This window comes from Belonocnema kinseyi, chromosome 5 (assembly GCF_010883055.1).
Source record: "Belonocnema kinseyi isolate 2016_QV_RU_SX_M_011 chromosome 5, B_treatae_v1, whole genome shotgun sequence".
In the NCBI taxonomy this organism is placed as follows: Eukaryota; Metazoa; Arthropoda; class Insecta; order Hymenoptera; family Cynipidae; genus Belonocnema; species Belonocnema kinseyi.
The window spans coordinates 5303923-5327441 of record NC_046661.1 but is presented as its reverse complement, the minus strand read 5'-3'; the positions used below and the strand labels follow the sequence as shown (position 1 = coordinate 5327441).

General features: G+C 33.5%; 1 protein-coding gene across 1 annotated transcript in view; it reads right to left on the bottom strand.

Moving 5' to 3' along the window:
- Nucleotides 1-12089, bottom strand: part of LOC117172883 (neurobeachin-like) — a 163997-nt gene extending 151908 nt beyond the window's left edge. Inside the window, exons 1-2 of the mRNA XM_033361159.1 lie at nucleotides 12074-12089; nucleotides 10853-10968 (exon numbers count right to left, since the gene is read on the bottom strand). Coding sequence (XP_033217050.1) covers nucleotides 10853-10955 — 103 coding nt within the window. The 5' untranslated portion in view covers nucleotides 10956-10968; nucleotides 12074-12089. The remainder of the gene's footprint in view (nucleotides 1-10852; nucleotides 10969-12073) is intronic.
- Nucleotides 12090-23519: the final 11430 nt, after the last annotated feature.

Sequence of the window (23519 nt, the reverse complement as noted above, 5' to 3'; positions counted from 1 at the left end):
ATGCATACTAGAACACTCCAGGCCTGGACGGGTTTACGTGCAGCACTCCTACCATGTGGCTATTTATTTGCGCAATTAATATATAACCCTCGTAAATACCGAGGCGACCTTCTGGCAGTGCCGCCACGAAAATTCGCATAATTAGACGTCCCTGTGAATCGACGTCATTAAGGGAAACTTTGCATTAATTAATGCGACTTTGCCATAGTTTTAACTGGAAAACAAAGGCATTGGCTTTTGACCTTGCTTATAACCTGCAATAAAGAGGTATAATAAAAGAAGAGATACAAAAAGTGCGTTCATTTTCCAGGTCAACTGAATAGAGCTTATCAAAACAGTTCCCCGACTTTTTAGTTTCTGAATGAAAAAAGGATTCAAATGAGGGTGTTTCCCACACTTTTCTCGTCAGAACTAAATGCAATAAATACAATAGTCATAGGATAACCAGATATATGTATATTTAAGATACACCAGAGCTCCCATATAATTATATAGGATTACGAATATCTAATTGCATCAAATTTTATAAATAATATTTATAATTTATAATTTATAATTTTTTGCAAGAATCTCTAATAGATTACAGGGGCACACGAAAAAAAGGTCTTGTCCGCCATAAGAGATAAACATTTATATAGTTTTGGGGGTCGCTGAATCCGAGTCTGGGGTTGTTTTAACTCGTTCAGGTCGCATCTCGTTCCTAACATCAAAAAAATGTTGAAAGTTGGAACATTCATGAAAACAACCAGAAGGCAACGCGGTTATATGTTTGCAGGGTCGCTGTGTCCAAATCAAAAATTAATTTGACTCGGCGAGGTCGCATTTCATTCATAACCTTGAAAAAAAATTAAACACCGAAAACTGTCCCTGACACGTGAAAGGAAATTTTATTTTATTTTTTCTTATGATATCTTGTTGTTTTATTCTCGATAAACTTATGCAGGGGGGTTCTGCGACGTTTCAGCCCTTTTTGAACAAACCCTCTTCACAATGTTCAACAGTAATCTGCTAACATATTCACATCCCAACATCCCTGATACATACATTCCATCTCCTTCATGTCTTGATGGAATCTTTCTCCCTGCTCCTCACTGTAATCCTCCAAATTCATTGGAAAGTAATATATGTGAGAGTCCAAGAATTGCAACATTAGGTTCATCAAACAACCAAGCTTTCCAAAGTTTTTCACCAGATCAGCTACTATATTCTTGAAGTTTCCACTTTTATGAATACTCGTCCACGCAGCTTTTTCTTTTTTGTTCATAACTTTGATGAAATTGTGATCACTCAACATTTTGCGGATTTGTGGACCATCAAAAACACAGTATCTGTCAAGGCAGAAGGATTTTGTGCTACAGACTGATAGCTTTGCTCAAAGAATGACTAACACGTTCCATGTACTGGACGCTGAATACAAACAATGTATGTCGAGTACAGTTTTCAGTGTTTAAATTTTTTTCAGGTTATGAATGGAATGCGACTTTGTCGATTCAAATGACCTTTAAATTTGGATTAGGCGACACTGAAAGGATACAACTACTTTGCTTTCTGGGTGTTTCAATGAATGTTCCAACTTTCATATTTTTTGAGGTTAGGAACGACATACGACCTGATCGAGTCGAACCAACCCTGGATTCGGATTCAGCGACTTCAAAACCGTATAGAAATGTTATCTCGTCTGGTAGACAAGAACTTCTTTTTCGTGTGCCTGTGTTATTATTGCAATTCATCATGGTCCATTCCATGAAGAAATCAAATTGTTTATATAGACTTTAAGTTACAGTTGATTTGCAATATAATAATCTATAACTTTTAATTATACTTTTAAATCACAACTGATCCTACTTTTCTACACAAATTGTGTATTATATAAAACTTGCATGAATAAAATAACGGAAATCTTTTTTTAAAGCATCGTACTCTTCTTATGGTAAACAAATTGAAAAAAAGACTTAAACACAAAAATCCAGGATTAGAAATTAAATTCCAGGTCAGTTTCATGGTTTTCCAGGTATAACTTCAAATTTTGTTTATGGGTTTTACATCATATATGTAGAATAATGTGTGATTGATCAATAAAATGGTTCGAAATTTTATATCGAGAATTTGCATGCTCTAAACGTTAACCACTCAAATTTTTTTTAACACATTAAAATAAATAATCATATCTTTTTTTGGTCACAAGATAGCTTTAAACATTTCTCATCCCAATTACTCATAGAATCTAAATCAAAAATTTATTTGAGAATTTCATCCTCATAAAACAGTTAAAGAGTCCTAAAGAACCACATATGTGTAAAAATTGATTTTCGAGATTTTGGGACTAATTCTTACTTTCTCCGGTTTGTTTTAGAACAAAAGATTTGCAATACCTGAAATATTACTTTCTACTGATATTCAGATATTTTAAGAAATTTTATTCACAATTTATTATCGTTTAGAGTAATTTACTCAATTCAAAGAAAATGTATTATTGTCTATAACTATTTTTGAGAGGCGTAGCTAGCATTGCATCTGCCGTATCAATGATAAGGGCCCCCCGAGGTGATAAGGGCTCCTGGTTCATTCATCTACCTGTCACTGAAGCCAGAATTTTAATTGAATACGCGTTATTCAAAAAGGACGCTACTCACAACGGATATTCTTACACATATCACAAACTTTCGTCCACTAAACTATCCAAATTCATCAGAATTCGTAGAGTTAGACTAAGTTTTTGGGAATTTAGCTTTTTTTTTCAATTATTTTATGCTTCATTGTAACGACAGCGCACTTGACATTTATGTGGAGACCTCGTTGTGCATGTTTGCGCTAGCTATTTAAAATTTACATGGTTATTTTACTTTGAAGTTTTTATAAAAATGGAACCAAAAAAGAACTCGTAACGAGTTTGCACTTAACTTAAATGTTAAGATCTCGTTGTGCGAATAGAGTTTAAGCTCATTAAGAAAGAAAAAACAAATTTAAATAAAATAAAATTGTATGCTCTCGCAACGACCTTACACCTTATTTAAACATGAGGAACTCGTTGTGCGAAGAAACATGCAAAAAGTAAACATTTGAATTATATCAAATAAATTCAAATAGATCTCATGAGAGAGATCTATCGCTATATCACGCAATCATCTCTCCCTCAAGTTGCAATTTACTGGAAAGGATCAAGTAAACGCAAATTGAACGAATTTCTAGATTACAATAAATATGATTGAGATTAGTTAAAAATGCAACAGAATTATCACCTAAAATTAATACAATTTTTGGTATATGTAAGATCACTTATTAAAATCAGCCAAGCGCAGTAATCAAATTAAGAATATAAATAAACACAAAGTCAATTCCCGGTTAGCGAAGAGTAAGAATGTTACAGCCTATTTCTAAAGAACTTATTTTTCACTTTGCCCACTTGGATATTATGCTTAATTCATAACACAATATTTACCTTAAAGCACACATGTAATTGAACTCTGATGGACATACATTAATGAAGATAATTAAATTACAAAGTAATACCCCAAGTAAAGTATATTTAATGACTTAATAAATATCATTTGCAGGTTATGTAGCAAAGTTATCAACATAAAGGCATCTGCATATGCAAGAAATTTCCCTAGCGGTTTGAGTGAACGGGAAGGATACTCCTCAGAGTATCCTCATAGTATCCACATTGTATCACAGAAAAAACTAAAGTTAAATTTTGTTACATGTAAAGTTTGCTGCTGTTAAAGTTTACGTGCCATTTAACGAAAGTTTATCCTATAATGTAATAGAAGCTGTCGTCTGGCAAGGTCAAAAATAACAAATTATCTTCGATTCATGTAAAGTTTATCTGTCACGAGTAATTTTTGTTGCAGTGAATCTTTCACCTGGAATCAATGTAAACTTTATCTTTCATTTTTGCTGTGAACCCTTCCGTATCATGCAACAAAAACTAAAAAAAAACAGAAAGATCAACTTTTAAGTTGGTGAAATTCGGATGCTACGTTAAAATTGCCATTAGAAGGACACGGAATAATCGCAATAGTTTTTTTATAACGATAAAAAGTTTGTATAAACATAAGACGTATAACTCATGTTGACTGATACACTTCAAACACATCATCTGTAAGTAGCAGTCAACAGGCGTTATAGGTCTTTTTTTTAATTTTTACAGTTGCAAATCAACTATTTCTATTAATCCGTGACCTTCTAATGGCAATTTTAAGGTAGAATCCGAATTTCACCAATTTAAAAGTTGATATTGCTGTTTTTAAAAAATTTGTGTTGCATGATACGGAAGGGATACTATGATGATACTATTTAGAGTATCCTTTCCGTTCACTCGGTCCGCTAGGGTCATAAACATAAGAAACACGGGACTAGACATGCCATCCTAACTTGGGCGAGCAGGGATCATCCCACGGGACGGGGAGAATTCCATGAGTAGGGAGAGCCGCTATAAACATGTAGGCGCTGCCATGTTTGTCGCGGGTCATCAAAAGATGGCGGACCTCCCCCCTCATTGCATCAACCCCGCAATGGCATGCCAAGTCCCGTGTCTTATATATATGGCTAGGGTTTTCGTCTCAAGTCATTCGTCGATAACTGCCAATCGATTCCCAACTTGCCAGCACCACATTGCAAGCGTTCGGTTTGTGAATGCGTCTTCATGTTCTTTTCAAGAGCACTCTAAACGAACCCTTTTGGCTCTCTACAGTTATCTATTTGAGCTTAAGTTCTGAATGGTACCAACTTTTTTTTGAGCCACGACTTTAGTGAACCCCTAGTTCTTTCTGCGTAGGTTCTGCAGCTACACTGTTTTCTGGTGTAGCTCTTTCTCCATTTTTTTCGATACTTAAACAAAATAAATAGCCTATGTGCGATAATTGCATTATTTTTAGGTCTACAGAGAACAAAAAGCATGAAAGTATATAAAACAATATTTCTAGTTTTTCATTCAAAATTATACTGTATTATACAAAATGGAGTTGCACCTTACAAGATGATGAGAGACAAGCACAGAGAGTGAGTTACCTAGTTTTGATTTTTATATGTTTTTACCACTGTATTAAAAATGAGATTTCGATCATATCTTCACACAAAAAAACAACTAGGATTTCTAATAGAACTAATTTTTGGTTCCTAAGAGGCTGAAATTAAAAAGAACCCCTATTGGAACCCAAAACGATGAATATGTTCCAGCGAAAACTCTAGTTTGACGTTCAAAGAGACCCAAATTTAAAAGAGACTTTTTTCAAAAGTAACCATTTTCGCTTTGCCCACTTCTTAGATATTATATATATATTATATTTTATGGAAATGCCATATAGTTTTCCTTACTAACAAATTCTGTGAATTTCTAACTTACGAATGCCACAATGCAAACGGTTTGTTTGGAAAGTTATTCTATTCAAGTGTCTCCAAAGGAATCCTTTCGAGCCTCCATCAGTTTCTATCGGAGTTCAAGTTCTAGAAGATACTAACTTTTATTCCAGTCACAACTTTAGTGAACCCCCCAGTTTTCTGTGCAGCTTTTAATGCAAGCTGTATTTCATATTTTATTGATTTTTTATGCAAAACCTTATTTTTGGTACAATTTTTGGTTGCCTAGTTCTGTACTCCAACCCTTGAAAATTTGAAAAACCACGGTTCGCGATTTGACAAAACAGAAAGGGAGATCGAGTTTGATATTAAACGAACTAGAAACAAAGAGAGTCGGGCACGCTATTCTCTCGCGAAAGCCTAAGGGACCCCAGGGAGAGGATTACGGGCGGAAGGGGCATCCAGGAAACGGATTACTCGCCTAGGGTTGGTACCCGAATAGAGGGCTGATTGAGAACATTCCTAATTCGTCCTGACAGACTCCATCCACCCGTGTGCAGCCATAAAAAGCCCAGTTTCTATATGTAACGTCTTCACGAAAGACAAGAGCGGCTGATCGGTAACTGCTATGTTTTCTGGCATACCCGGTGTCCAAATATTCAGTGAGGCTCAGATTCATTCTCAAACAGTATTTCCTCTTAATCTTTAGCACACATGATCCCTTAAGATAAATTTTAAATTATTTACAATATATTTATAACAAAATCGAATAAGCCTTTAATTATTATTCATTAATCCTACTAATCATTAGCGCGTGCTTCGCACCAGAGGCGCTAAGCCTAGGGGCATCAGGATTATATTTATATTCATCAACCAGTTCACGAATGTAACACAAGGTAGTAGCTAAATTGAACCCTGAAAAATTTAAACGGAAAATTTAATTAGGTTCCGAAAAAATGCAGGTGATTTTTTTTTAAAGGAGGCCCTCAACTAACAAGTTTTCTCAACTTTGGACGGTGAGAAAAAATCCAATCTTCAATGATAAACTAATTTGCTGTTTAATAAAAACACGTGAGCCAGCGTGGGATGCCCAGCAAAAGTGATAACTTCATATGATGCAAATTGAAGTAGTTTTTATTTTCAATCTTTCAACATAAAAAATAATTTAAATATTACTCAAATTAATTAGATGATTTGGGAGTAGGTTCGAAATTAATAAGTATTGCCAACAGGTAGCACACGGAAAAAATTTGTACGCTCAGAAAAATGTTTGTTTGAATCAAAGAACAAAATTTGAATTATATAATTGATCAAACAAATTTTTTGTTTCAATTAAAAAAAGGTTATTTAATTTTAAGAAATGGAAAATATTTGCCTTATTGATTGAAACAAATAATTTGTTTCGTACCATTTGTTTGATATAAACAAAAAATTGCCGTGTATTATATAGTGCATTTGTTTAAAATCTGTTTATTCGAATTCATAAAAACATTTATTTGATTTAAAAAAAACAATACAAAGCAGTTCTACAAAGTACCGCTAGGCGTGCTAAAGCGTTGCCGGCGGTCCCTAAATAACTAACCTAAAATCTATATTGATTGATCCTGTGATTGATTTTATGAGATTGATTTTTTTCAGTGTTTTAATATTCTAAATCTAAATCTTTCCTATTGTAATTATCTTTGTATACTTAAAAGCAAGAACACTTATACATATTCAATTCAAATGTCTAACTCTGGTTCATTTATCATTATTATAACTTATGATTGTTCGATTCAGAAATGAGAAGCACGGAGTTAAAAAATAACAATAATTAAGCATTCTGATTGAATAAGTGCTTCTGCTTTTACGTATACAAAGATAATTATTATTAACAATAAACACTAACGAGCCAATACATTATTATTATAAAGAATGCTCAATTTTGAGGTTAACTGTGAAAAAAAGATTTAATTCACTTGAAAAAAATCTATAATTAATTTAAAAAATATATATTTAATGTAAACAATAGTGGGTCGATGGTCGTGGGGGCCAAAGCGTACGCTTTCGACCCACTCTGTCGGTTTGTGGATTCGATTCCCACATCGCAATCTGGAAGAGCCTCGGCGGCCCATGCGGTGAACACTAACCTAAACAAAGGAGTTCATCTCAGAGTCATGGGACTGCTACCTCCAGAGAAAAAGGTTTTCTCTAAGTACTTAAAGCTATTGCTCTTGGTTGTTCGGAACCCACTTTAAATTATAGGTCCCCCTCCCACCACAAAGTAAGTGTGTATTAAATTTGTGTTGTGTAAAGGAATAAGGAAAAAGGTACCAAAAAAATGTGAACCCTTAGGGGCCACATTAGAAGCTTCTATTCCATTCCAACGTAAACAAGAACTTTACACAAGAGATTTATTGAAAAAAAAATTTATTTGAACCAGACAAATAAAGACAAATACAAAATTTATTAGCATCAAACAAACATTTGTTTGACCCCATATTAAAGAAATAGTTCGTTTTATTCAAACAAACATTTTTCTCAGTGCACGTAAAAAAGTCATGAAGTAGTAGCTAGGTTTTTGATATGAGAAAAATGTATCGGATATTGATGTGTTTTCGTGAATAATCTGCGAATATTGATAAAGCATTGGCGAACTCGATTTGACAAGTCTAAAACCGTTCATCACTTTTTTTTCGTAAATAATTACAAAATTACTATGAGTAGTTGGGAAAATTTTCACAAAGCACTCTGGACCTTGCCCGATAAATCTGCGAACTAGGAAGTAGGTTTTCCTTCACGCGGGCCGCATCAACTCTCCCCCACAAATGTGGTGCGCATGTGTACGCTTATGTGCGGTTCGAGTTCGTCGGATGAGTGGCTAGAAGTTTTATAATACAGTGAAACTCTTCTATAGCGCCGATTTTGAGGCTGATGGTGGGTGAGTACTAACTCATTAGAGTCCGCTGCACTTTTGTTTGTTCATGCTTGAGTGCTCTCTTCAGTGACATCCATAGACCCCGCACACGCCGCGCAGCTCCTCATACACCTACCTGCGGCGCGACGTCAATTCTCGGAAGGGCTGTAGAAGGAAAGGCCATTGAAGGGTTTCACTATACTCATAGTTTTTAGCATCGATGACTACGCGTGTTTACACACTCTTTTAGTTTATGTTTAGGAACTGTCGAGTCAGCAGTTGAACGGTTCGAATACTCCTCGGAATACTCAGCGTTGTGCGAATTTATAAATAAATAAAAACTAAAACGCTCAAATAAAGTTTTTGCCTTTTTATATTTAAGTCAGAAATTTCCAGGAACTTGTTCGTAGGAAATTGGAACTTTTCGTAAAAAAGATCCAAATTTATCCATTCATTTTTCATAGAAATAAGGATTTTAAGTTTAATTTTTGTATCCCGTATCCGCGACCTAGCTCAAAGTTCGTAACTTTTTTAAAGATGTATTTTTTCCGTGTACGTGGATAAAGCACGACCTTCCAGAAAGGCACATGCCGCACATTGAGATGAAATCGGGAAACGAGGTTCAAAATTACATTTAGAACGCAATTACGCACCGATTTTATATTCTTTCTGAAAAATTCAGGACCAAATTTTTAAGAAAATGGTCAGAGTACATTTTTTTATTTTTTCGTTGTTTAATAAGTTTTTTTTAATGCAAACAGCGAAAAAAATGTCGATTTTTTTATTTCATTTTTTATCTGCTGGACAAAAATTTTTATACTTCTCTTCCATTTTATTTACCACACAGGGGTATGAGAAAGATCAAATATTGTTAACTTTCATGGTTAATTGTTATAAACAAATACTCTACATTAGGTGTTATTCGCCTTGAAAGTATATTTCTGCTCTGAAATCGCTTGATTTCATCATTACGATGATACGTTAACACTAAAATTTAAGATTAAATGTTATTTGTTTATTTTGAAAACAAATTATATAAACAAATGCACATTTTGGCCGTTTTTAGACAAAAAAAAACCATCTTTTCTTCCGACATTTTTGCAGTTATGTTGCCAGTGATGTTTTCTTTTTTTCAACCTATCAATATTTATTTTATAAACGAATTATATAAACAAATTCCCATCCATATTTGTTTACTTTATAAACAAATGCACGCTTTTAGCGATTTTAAGCAAAAATCAATCGTTTTTTCTTCTGACCCTATGTATTTTGATGCGCTGAATTCAAATCCGCCACTCAGAATTTGTCCAGCGGGTCTAAGTTTAGCCCTAAACTCAATAAAACACCTCAAAATGGTCAAAATAGCTGCTTTTACGTGAACAATGTTGATAAAAAAAAATCAAAAACCTAAAATCTCAGTCAAAATGTACTCAACCTTATGTATTTTAATACGCTAAATATATTGGCAATAATATTTTCAGAAAAAATTTTACTAATATTTTTTATATATCATATATCATTGCTTTCATTTTTTGCAATTTGTTAATTTTATAAAGAACTTACATAAACAAATCTAAATTTCAGGCATTTCTGGGCAAGAAGAAAGCGCTTTTCATCGTATTTTTTATATATTGAGATAGCATAACAATAACGGTAGTGTTATAGTTTTAAAAGTCCCTTGTTTTTCATTCACTACTGACAAGGCAATTTTAAATAAACATAAAATAAGTGATTCTTAAACATACCAGCATACCGTTTTTGAATTCAGGTACATCATATTGCGAGTGATAATTTCTGATCAACTTTAGTTACGAAATGAAATGTATTAAATTTATAAGAAAAAATGTAAGTGCATACAAATTCTAGTAATTTTAAAGCAGAGAGAAATCATTTAATTTACATAGTTATACGTGAGAAACGTCAAGTTGTGCGTAATGCCAACAGATAGTGTCACAGGTTACATGCGCATGCGCAATTATTGATACACTTGGACACAGCTGTTTATTATCTTCATTTTATGTTGGTAGTTGATGTACGAATCACAGTGTTGTATCTTATTCTCACTATCGACATTGAAAATCAATACTTGAATCCAGGAATGGAAATTTTTCACTCAAAAATATAAAACAGGATATGATATCTGACATCACAATATCAAGTGAGGGTCAGCGTATTCGAAGCTTCTCAGAAATACCATAAATCATATGTCACCTTAAAAGACTCATTTCACACCATACGTTCATCAATTCGCTCTTGCGCGCTAAGCCCTGAAATTCCTTCTAGAAGCTTCCTAGACCAATCACCTCACGAAATTTTTAAATATACCCTAAAAAATATTTACTTCCACTTATCAGTTCTGAGAAATCTCTTTTGTACACTAAAACATATATGACTTCAGCTATTCCCGGATTTGGAGTTTTTTCGTCCCAAAGTAATATAATTTATATTCCCAAGCGGCAAGCCTATTCAGAAATAACCCTCAATCAGTTCTGAAGTCAGAGTACAATATGAATTACGTCATTGGATTCGTAAATTATAGATAATTATGTAAAAAAAATTATATTTATCCATTATTAACTAATTTTGAGTTCGTACAAGTATTCTTAAAGAATGTCTAATGAGCTTATAAAGTATTTCGAAATTGAACATTTTACTCACCTGCTAGAGTGTTCAGGAACATGAGGTATTCAAAATTAGATACTTCTCGACGTTGCCATCTCGCTGTCATGTTTGACAGCCGGAACATCTGACGTGGTGTCATCAAAGAAGCCCTCCTGTAAAATAGAAATATAATAATTTCGGAATTAATATTTAATTTTACTGTTATCTCGTGATAAACCATATTGATCATAAAAAAGTTTAGTTAATTCAATAACAGCAACATTCACAAAGATAATTTGTGAGTTGAGCAAGACAATTTGTAAATATTGTTCAAATCTACTAAAAACAATGCTTTAAACTGACGGATCTCTTTAAAAAACTTGTATATTTTGAAAATGGTCTAACTTTTGGAACTTTTGTCTGATTAAGAAATTTCATAAGAATAGTTTCGAAATACATATATTTTATATCTAGTCGAAATTTGGATTGATGTTTCTTGACACAGTAAAAAAAATTTCTTTTTTTTTATTTTAAAATGTTAAAAAACATCACTTTTTCAAATTTTGGTCGAATTAAAAATTTTAATTTTTTCTATTTTTCTGAACATTTTTCAAAATTTTCAAAAGTATATAACTTTTTTACTTTCCATTGAAATTGAAAAATTATTTGGATATTTTACAAGTCTTCTCCCCGTCTATAAGGAACTTTGACAACAACTTCTAAAATTTAAAGAAAACAAATTTCAAATTTTAAAAATAGTCTAAATTTTTAAATTTTGGTTGAAAATATCTGCTTAACGACCATAACCTTCATTTTGATAACCTTAAGAAGTAAATCAATGGCTGACTAGATTCGACAAATGCGTTTTTGATCATTTTTTGTAGAACACATAGAGGGAAAACTTGAGGTTCGAAAGAATTCTTATAGTGCCTGAAATAAAATTTTAATCTTGTACTTTAAGAAGACTTAATTGAAAAAGCACAACGTTGCACCTTCGACATAAGCTCTATTAGGAGTCTATAGAACGTCAGCATAACGCCCTAAGTTCTTTAAAAATATAGCCAAAATCTCTTATTTTCTCAAAACCCCATGAATTTTCTTCAGAATCTGTTGATTTTTTGTAATAAAATATTTTTTTCCTCCATTCAGCAAACGAATAATCTGGAAATATAATTCTCGTTTTTCAATTATATTGAGAAATTGATTTCTTATTGCCTTCCAAAGTAATCAAAAATAATACCCCGGATTACCTCTATATGCGGAATTACTATGGATTACCTGAGATTACTCCGATTTGTATAGAATTACTCTGCATTACAACACTTTTTGGTTGAATACTCTGCCTTAGTGGCGGACTGGCGTGGACCCTCAGGGTGGGCGACCACCCGCGCCGCTGTTGGTTTGGCGCCCCTAGGATACTTAGACGCCTCTAGAATAGCTTTGTGTACGAATATATTCATATAAACAAAGATACTGAAAAATTAATTAGGCAAAACCAAAAATCTTTTCATCCGGCATTCAAAAACGCGCGCATGTACGCGTGTAGATTTTCTATTGGTAGCAGTGAGATATGATCGTTAGTACTTTTTTCTCAGTTTCCTATGCTGCTGAATCAGCTGATTATTAATTGATAAAGCATACAGTATTTGCCATGACGGATTGTACATGTTTCTATAAATATAATATTACAGATGTATTTTGAAAGGGTGAAGTTTTGCGAAAATTTTGACAGGATTTGACAAAATAACTAATTAAAGGCTAAAGTTTGGAATGTTCAAATTAACGAAATATATCTTTTACAATCGAGACTTACAGTTAAATATTCTTTCAGATCTCTCAATATTTTGTGAATAAACAACAAGTTTAAGACTTATCATTGAATTTTCAAAACAGTAGAATGATATTTGCATTACATAACATAAGGATATACACACCCTGCTGATAATGGATTATTAAAATTTATTGAAAATAAATAAAGTTCTATTTTTTAAAAATATTTTCAATAAATATTGGCTAGCTCAATAATCATTCATATCTCAATCATCTTCATATGAATAATTGTGGATAAAGTTTAATTATATTTTAATAATAAAGAAAACTGAATGAAATTCAATACATTTCTTATAAATAAATCCAATCAAATTCTCTTACATTTCAATAACTTTACTCACATTACAGAAAATAATTGTCAGTAAAAAAATCAATTACATTATACGTTATTTAAACCAATCTATTTCTATAGCTTTACATAATTGTGGATTATGAACGAAATTGAATATATTTTTCACCAATCATATGAAATAAATTTTTATCACTTTTCAATAATTGTAATTGCGTTATTAATAACAATTGAAGAATCTAAATTAATTATATTTTGCGCAACTGGACCCAGTCGATTTCTATAGTTTTAAATAATCTCAATTATACGATTAAAACTTAATAAATTAATAAAATTTAATAGTTTTCCTCGAATTAAATTGATTAAATTGTTATCATTTTTCAATCATTTTAATTGCTTTATTGAAAACAATTGAACGAATCAGAATTAACTACATTTGGAACAGGTGAAGGCAATCGATTTATATAGTTTTAAATAATTTTAATTCTACGATTAAGACTGAATAAATTAATTAAATTAAATTTTTTGTCACGAGTTAAAGTAAATCGATTCTTAGCATTTTTCAATCATTTTAGCTGTTTTATTCAAAACAATTCCAAACCAAATGGATGTGGCTGTTGATCCAAATCAATGCGGCTGTATGTGTACAGGGGAAGGGGCTTAAAGTAAATAATCTGCTGTCAACCTTTTTTTTGTAATTTTTGTTTGTTTGTTGAAAAAGCGCCCCCAAACATGCTTCCCACCCTGCGCTTAGAAATCCAGACCGCAGCCGCTCCGCCTAAACTAGATTCACGCGAATGTACAACCAAAAAGGATTACTTACCCGATTATAATGCTTCGATTTGAGTTTGACTTGAATTTTCCTCAATCAAGACATGCTGAAGTTGAAAAGTTCGACTTGAGCATGTCTCAGTTTTGAGACGCAGCCAGGCTTCAATTTTTGTATCGAAGACAAGTTTTTATGTCTTGAAGCCATACATTTTTGTCTTGAGTCGAATTTGTATGACTCCAACACGTGCGGTTTCTAACTTCGAGAGTATACTTGCCCTGACAAAAACGGCTTAGGAGATCCTTCTAGAAAGTTACAATTTTAATTTATTTGAAGAAAATTTTTACGGGTTATACTCATTCATACGTACCGACTCCGAATTTTTAAATTAAAAATAACTAACTTGATAATTACAAATTTTTTATTCATTAATTTTAATCTCATTTATGAGCCATAAAAGGTTCGATAATCAAAGCCAAGACAAGGCTCGTCTTGAGTCAAGTGAACGTCGCCTTAGCCAGGACAAGGCTTGACTTAAGACAAATAAACGCTGTTTTACCTGTCATGGCCATAAGAGTAAGACGAAGGCCTATGTCTCGACTCTGTTTTGAGACGCAGCCAGACATCGATGTCTTGGAGACGAACTCAAGATATAACCAAGTCGAACTCAAGTCGAAGCATTTTTACTCGAGTAATAACGAAATTTTTGAATTTTCAACAAAATAGTAGAATTTTCAACCTAGAAGACTCATTTTTAATAATATAAAAACGATTTTTCAATGAAATAGTTCGATTTTCAACTAAAGAGATAAATTTTTAACTGAAAGGAATAATCTTTAATAAAACATGAGTTTTAAATAAAAACTTACTTTATACAAAGTAAATTATTTTTCAATTAAATAACTAAATCCTCAACCAAAAACATAAATAATGATAACCAAAAAGAATAATTTCCTACCGAAAAATATGTATTTTGAACCGAATAGTTGCATTTTCAACTAAACAAAATAAATTTTGTGTAAACAAGAAAATAGTAAAATTACCAATTTAGGGGAACAGATGAGGAGGATGACATTAAAAGGGAGAAAATAGTCAAGGTATAAGGCATGATGAATGATGGAAAGAGACCTGGTATGGATGAGATTCCAAACAAAGTATGGAAATAGGGGGGGGGGGGCAGAATTAAAGGAATGGGCATGGATAATGTGCAATGGAGTACGGAGAGGAGAGGGGTGGTCAGCGTTATCCTAATGCCAACATTGTATAAAGTATATATGACTGTTTTATCGAAGAGGTTAAAGAAACAAGTTGATGAAAAAAAGGTAGAACCACCAAATCAGACAGGGTATAGAAAAGGGGTGGTTGTTATGGGCAATATACATATGTTCTGAACTATCTAATGAATAAGAAGATTAAAAGGGGAACAGGGGAATTGATAGCAATGTTCGTGGAGCCAAAGGCGGCGTTTGTCTCATTAGACCGATGCGAGATAGAAAAACTTATGTTGGAAAAGGGTATAAGAGAGGGATTAATAAAGACTCTCGGGGTCCTTAGAGGAGTGAGGAAAGGCGGTCCTCTGAGACCGCTTTTATTTAATATATTAATATTAGACTTAAAAGAAAAAATGATGAGAAAACGGTGGAATACTTAGATTGGAAAAGGTTGAATTTAAATGTAGAAGAGACAAAGATAATTAGGTTTGTAAAAGAAGGGGGGAAAAGAAAGAATGGACGGGGAGATAGAAGTGAATAAAGTTGAAAGAAGTAAAAGAGTTGAAATATTTGGGATATAGCTTGGATGTGGTTATTTGATACGCTGGTATGGCCGGTACAGGTTATGGAGCAGAGATACGGGGATGGAATTAAACGAAAGAAAATGGGAGTATACAATTAAGGTATATAAGTTGGATGCTAAGGGTAGACTGGAGGACACCGTGATATATGGTGAGAGAAGAAGCGCAAAATGATAAATTAAGTACCAGAGCGGGAAAGAGCGCACAGAAATTTGAGAGGAAGCTATGGGAGGGACAGGGAGGGGAGCTGGCAAAAAAGAGCTTGAAGGAGGTAGAAGAGAGAAGAGGGAGAGCTATAGAATTAACGAGATTGGAAGAAGAAAGGAAGGAGTTCTTTAATGATAGATAGATACTCTGTCCAGCGAGAGAATGTTCAAAAGCGCGCAGTTTTTTCAGAAAAAGGTGGAGTAAACCCTGTAAAGGGTGTCTTTAACACATATTAAACAGACATTAGAAGTTTTTCTGCGGCTATAAATTTAAGAATGAGGACGTTTAGAAAAAAGAGAGGTCAGGCACTTTAAACTCAGGCCCTTCACAGCAGGGTTTCCGAAGATTTAAAATCTCTAAGCCTTGCATTTATGACAGTTTGCGCGAACTGGACAAAAATTCGACGTTCCTGTCGATTATTCTCTCGCATTAATTACAGGATTAAAGAAATACTTGGATAGTAAAAAACTGAATTTAAGTGTAGAAAAGACAAAGATAATGAGGCTTAGAAAAGGAGGGGTAAGGAAGCAAGAATGGGCAGGGAGATGGAAGGGAATAAGGTTAGAAAAAGTAAAATAGTTGAAATATTTGGGATATATCTTGCAAACGAATGGAGATCATAAAGCAGAGATATAGGGATGGAAAGAAAGGAAAGATATTGAGAGTTTATGAGAAAGGTATATAAGGTGGACACCAGTGGCAGACTGGAGGACGCTAATATATATGATGAGAGAAGAAGCGCACAGGGATAACTTAAGTATTAGAGCGGGAAAGAGGGCATTGAAATTTAAGACGAAGCAGTGGGAGGGAAAGGGAGGGGAGTTGGAGAAAAAGTGCTTGATGGAGGTAGAAGGAAGGAGATGGAGGGCGATCGAATTAACGGGATGGGAAGGAGAAAGGAAGGAGTTCTTTAATGCTAGATAAATAGAAGACGGGGAAATATTCCCCGTGTGGAAATAGACCGGGTTAGCCCTGGTACAATAAGGTTTCTGGTCAGGGACTGGCCGGGCTATGTTTGTTCTTTAAGAGCCAGCTGTGCGCTGGTTGGGGACTCCCTGGCAAAACTTATGTCCAAACCCCAGTCGGGGGCTGACTGGGCTCTGATGGTACAAATCTTATGATCGTATATTCAGACGGTAGCTGGCCGGGTGCTGATTGGCAATAAAAAAATTGTTGAACTTTGTTTATAACTTAATTATTTTATCTAATTTCATTAAAAAATGGATGCGTACACCCGCATGGATGTTCCACGCGTGAAAATATATTGGGTCAATATCTTTTTCACACCACAAATTTTAAGTTTTCATGAGTTCAGACTTTCAAACCATGCATTTTGTGACAAAAATTCCAAGACAATTTTTGGAAATTCGAACTGTTTTTTTTAAGAAAAAAATTCTAAGTTCCACCTTTATGAAAAATTGCAAATGTTAAAAAAAATTACATTTTATATCAATCTTAAACGTTGTAAAATAGTATATAACACCTAAAAACCAAACCTTACACGAAAGTCAAAAAACTTTTATCATTAAGAAATTTTCAACGTTCACGATTGAATTTCTGTGTCCCGTCGTTGAAAATTTTAAATGTTCATAAAAAATTATATTTCCTGACATTGTAAAAAGTTGTAAAATAGTCTAAACCAGGAAAAAACAAAATATCACGCGAATAAAAATTGTAATCGATTTAAATTATTTATTTAAAAAATATTTTACTGATATTCCTGTTAAAAGTTCGCGTATTTTATATTTACATAACGCCGCATAATAATAAATAATTAGAAAAAGAGTGCTTAGAAGTTGGTACTTTAACTTTACTGAACTGTAGCTTATGAGGATGGCTTTTTCAACGAGTTTCAACTTGTCGGTTTTGCGCAGTGGTTAGCACTCCCGATTGCTAGGCGTTAGATTTAGGAATAGATATATGTAGGTTCGACCCCGTAGCGTTAGAAATTTTATTTGTAATATAATGTTTCAAAATGTAATATATATATTTACTCTAAACATGACTATTGACATTTAAAGTCAAAATACTCGCAATCATTTAATATTTATTTTTAAAATCTTTTTTGTCTCTCAAAGACTACGTGAAAATAGGTTATGATGCCTGTGTGGTGGGCGTGTGGAATTTTATATATTAATATGCTCCAATTATACAGTAAAAAAGAATCAAATTGATCCCCTAACTCAGTGACAGATGCTATTCATACAATTGAAACACGAATTATTGAAATCTAGTAAAGCAGCAATTAATCTTGTCCGGGCCACGGTCGAAATCCCTGGCCCAGCTCCCGACCAGTTGCCGGCCAGCTCCCGGCCATGCTCCATGGCCGCACGTTGGCCAGCGCAGCGTGAGGATGCTGGTCGGATTCTGACCAGAAACCCCGTCCAACTCCCGACTTAAAGCCACGCTCTCCAGCCGTAGACTGGCCAGCCCCCGAATTAAATTTCCACGCGGGTAATAGAAATATGGAGGATGATGAGGAATCAAAATGCAATAAATGGTATAAGACGATAAAGAAGGAAGGAGTACCAAAGTATTTAGAAAAAGGGTGGGCAGAGAGAAGGTGCACCAGAATAGTAAGATTTATATTGGGAAACGAGATAAGGGAAGGTATGTATTGGTAAAATTTTGTTTGGAAAAATACATAAGTTTTCATTTAAAGAATACCATTTTTACAAAAAAATGAAATAGTTACAGTTTTAATTCAAAAAATACTTATTAGGAAAGAAGAAACGAATTTTCAATAAAATATTTAATTTTGCATCGAAACCAATTTCAAATACAATCAAGAAGCTAAAACCAGAAAACTGCATTTTTAACAAAGTAGTTCAACTTATAACCAAGTGAAAAATTAAGGCCATGTGATGTTGCAAATTTTTCTTTGCCTTTTTCATAATTGTTAAAATTTAGGACCAGACCCACCTTTCTTAGTTCTTCTTATTTATTATCCGAATTTTTTAACTCGATGTTGCGTTTCGTCTGAAAATAAGTTGGAAAATAAAAAAAGTAAGGATAAGGTAGGAATCTGGTCACGTGACCGACTTGTCATATGGCCTTAAAAATAATTTTTAAGTTTAAAAAACTGTTAACCATAAAGTTAAATTTTCAACAACAAAAATATTTTTGAACAAAATGGTCGAATTTCCTACGAAGTACTTTATATTTTAAAGAAACAGTTGAATTTGCAAATTAAAATAATTAATTTTTACCAAGGAATATTAATTTTGTACGAAAAATTAACAATTTTCATAAAAAATCATGAAATTACAACTGAAAAAAATCCGTATTGAACCAAAAATGGAATATGTACAAGTTAATTACTTGGATTATCTAAATTACTTTGAGGATTACTCTGGATTAAACTGGCTCTCAAAACGATTACTTCGGATTATACATAGATTACAATAACTGGATTATTTTAATTACCTGAATGACTTACAAATAACCGGATTATATGAGGATTACACTGGATAATAATTCGATTTCCGTCGGTTAGGACTGAAGAACAAGATTACAAATGGATTACTGTGAATTACTTGAAATACTGTCGAATACAAATTGATTAACGCAGATTACACTGCAAACCCTGGATTAAACCGTACTACCACTTATAATAAATTACCGGTCCCACAGATTAACAGAGTGTCTTCTTTCTCGATCGGAAATAGTTGAATTTTTTAAACAAACTATTTTCGCCCTCATTCAGTATATAAAATAGGTATTCCTGAAAATATCACAAATCTACCGAAAATAGACATATTTATGGTATGTATAAAGAATTCATTGAAAAAGTGCTTAAATGGAGTCATGTTTACTGAACAATTAATAAATGTGTAGGATTTTAAAATGTGTTAATAATTGTACTTAATGCTTTCCTTCAACATAATACTGACTCTTAATCCAAATATTAAACCAGGATAACTTTTTTTTTATCACATGAACCTTAACAAACAAAGATATAAAATCAAAATAGTCAGAATTGGCAACAGACCGTGGCCTAACCTCTTCATCATGAGTTTCGATAGTTTTCATGGTTTTCATCATAGATAATTATAAGAACCTCTGAGTCACGTGACACCCACGTGACACCAATTTAAATAAATGTTTTACCGCCTTTAATTTTTAATGATTTTTTTTCGTTAAACGACTCAACACAAAAAAAGAATTATAATGCATCTTCGGTTCGGATTAAAATTATGTATTAAAAAATTATTTGATCTAAAATCGTAAAACAGCCCTATTTTTCGAGAATATCGAGTTTAAATACTCATAAAAACATTATTTCTACATACTGAGATCTTCAAAAACCTTAAAATTAATAGTTTAGACAATATGAGATTTTATGAATTCTTTGTCGGGGCCCCATTATAGATTTTCCATACATATACGAAGCAAGGAATTCTTCACAGGAGCCTGACAGGGAACCCATCATTTTTTGCTAGACTAGATATTTTGATAGAGGCCCCAACCATTTTTTCTAGAATAAATATTCTGTTAGGGCCACAAACCGTTTTTTTCTGGACTAGATATTCTAATAAGGGCCCTATAAGAAACCAACTTCAAATAGGGAAAGATGGGAAAATTTCTGCACGGGAAGTTTCATACAGTGAATGTAAAAATTTTGAAATTTCGGCTACCATATTGGATTTGCCATTTATAATTTTTGAATTTTTACATTAGTTTCAAAGTCAGCGTCCCCAATAAAACCCCTTCTATATGTAAAAAATTGGAATTTTGGCTACCATTTTGGATTCCTCATATTGGACCTTCCATTTTTAATTTTTTAATTTTGACATTAATTTAGAATTTACTGACCATAAAAAACCCTCTTATACCAAGTTGCATACATTTACAAATTTTTGCTCTTATATTCTATACCCCATATTAGATTGTCTATTAAAATTTTTGGAATTTTGACAATAATTTCGAAGTCAGCGACCCCAAAAACACCATTATACCGTGTTTCATACAAATATACAAAACATTTGAAATCATGGCTATTGGCAACCATATAGGATCCTCCATATTGGATCTGCCATTTTGAATTTTGACATTAATTTCGAAGTCTGCAAGCCCAAAAGCACCTTTATACCAAGTATCATAGAAATATGTAAAAAATTTTGAAATTTTTCACACATTTTGCTAACGTGCTAATAAAAAGCGTTGATTAATCGACACCAAATTAATTATACTTCTTCAGGGTTCTACGATAATACTTTTTCACATAGTTGCAATTTCGGTTTCTATCATTTAATTTTTTCGATCCACCCTATTAAGCCGGTTTGAAACTCGAGCTTATTCATACGGAATTGAAAAGAATAATGAGAATAAATACATTTATTACTCGTGACTCACGACGTCACTGTGAAAATGCAACGAGTTATCAAAGAAATGTTTTAGATCTAGAGGAAAAGAGGAATGGAATTGGGGGAGGTCGATTTTTTTTATCAAGAATCTTCCTCGGATCAGACGTCGGACTCGAAGCTCCTATATTTATGGTCGTCGTATCTCTCGCCAGTTTTCTCTTTCATTTAAATCTTCTTTTTTCTCTCAGTTTCAACGTTTAATAGATGGTCGAAAGATAAATGCGAAGACTGCAAACCTGTGTTCTCGCCGCTGCTCCGAGTAGTGGAATACATATTGACGTTCGAAAGACTACTACAGAAGAGACACTTGAAGGAAGCGAAAGTACTAGGGTATCGTATTAATTATGAACAATACAAAGTCATTAATGTAACTATTTAAAAAAAATTATATATAGTTGAAGCTATAAAAAGTTAGAACATAATAATGGTATATTTTGCACCAAGGAAGCGAATTAATCTTTTTACAGCGTGAGTTTGCAAGAACGAGACCTCGCGTTTTTTATACACATGATATTTTGTGTAACAAAAATATGGTTTCCAAGTTTTCTCATGAAATCACGTCTCAGGTTTGAGGTTATTTTAAACTTTTAAAGGGTCAAGTACCGCCTAGAACAGTGCGCATGGGGCGAAATGTCGAATGCGCATACACTGCGGCCGACTGAGTGCACTTTCTCTAACAGTCTAACTAGACCGGTACAGTACCACACCCACACCAACAACAAAGACCTACATTGCTGCCCCAACCTATGCTGAGAGTACGAGGAAGCCATACTAGTGTTACATAAACTTTTTCCTGCGATAAAAAAGTGATAAAAGAGTTTGAAAACTACATTATGAAAAAAAATTGTCAAAGTAAGTGGCATGTGCCTACAAACCAGGGTTTCGTAGCCTTTTAAATCGTCCGAATTTCCCCCTAAACCGCTCACATCTACTCTTATTTCTTATTCTTTCTTATCCAATCCTATGTTATCATTTCCTCTGATCACTTTCACTCATCCACCACTCCCATCGCCGACTCCTTCGTGTGTCAAGCCTTACTTCTCAACCACTGACTTCCTCACACGGCTTCCTCTACCTACTCCTACTTCTCCACTCTCGAAAAAAGTACGATGAATAGATAGAGGTATGGACGGACGGACACCAGACCAAAACTATAAAGCCTTATATAGAAACTAGTATTTTTTATATGAGTGACAATATTGAAAACCAGTTTTAAAATCAGTTTTTTGCCACTTGCTTTCTATTTATTTATTGAAAAATTGAAAAATACGTTTATGAAATGGCGGAGAAAATTTTTTTCCCTTAACCCTATCTATCCTTAATAGCTTAGTCAGGAAGAATAGGGTTAAAGATACTGATTCTTTCAAGAATTAAATTTATTTCACTATTTTTTCACTGGTTCCTTCAATTCTTCTCACTTTTGGCTTCCAAACTGTCTGTTTAATTTTATTTGACATGTTTTGATCTTTATTGCGACAACCCAACAGTTTACAAAAAACCACTTGCGTGGTTGTATTAAATTGTACATACAGGATTATTTCAGTGATCTGGTACTTTTAGATGCATGATCTAATAAAGCATGGTCCTGCCAGGCGCAAGTAAAAAAAAGTCAACCAATCCGATTCGGCACCCTAGGGCAACCGACCTTTCTGACATCTTAGATCGAGTGCGGCAGTTGGCTTCCCCTTCCATTCGCGCCAATGCAGTGAGTGTGGTGGGGGGCGCCGTTTCTCTCTAAGTCACTCCAAGTCGAACATATCACATTCCATTGAATTGGCGCTTTTCTGTGCATTTGAAAGGTAAAAGTGTTCCTATCAAAATTAAAGAAGACACAATTCTGCGTAAAACTAAAGAAAGAACGTTATTCTATCTCCAAGAGTTTCGAAGTTACGGCCTTTCAAAAAAACCCTGACTTTTTCCAATTTTCTCCCAAAAATCACATGTTTTTGTTTGATTCTCTGTAACTCGGATCCTGATGGCCATATCTAAAAATGGTCAACAGATGAATTAAAGTAGACGGGAGTACCTGTAATTAAAAGAAAGAAAATTATCCTAACTCTATGATAGATCGCGAGTTAGCACCTGCCAAAGGTGACCCATTCGACCTGATTTACAGGTAAATTTCCAGAGTTCAGTTTTTTGTAAATAGCTCGTTTCGGGTTTGTCACAGAAGAAAGTTTTTACAAAATGAATACAAGAGGACTTAATTCTGCGTAAGCTAAAAAAAATCAAATGTTTCTACTCCCAATAGGTCCTTCCAAATATGTCTTTTTTCTATCTTTTCTCACCAAACCAACACGGCTTTCGGATTTTCGGTAAAAAGACAACAAAATAGGTTGATTATAATTACTTCTATATGAGGCTGTGCTTCTTGTATAAATGTATTTATAGACTTGTCAAATATATCGATATTAACAGCTATAGATTATAAATCATTCAAGTTTCTACATAGTTTGTAAATTGACGAGTAG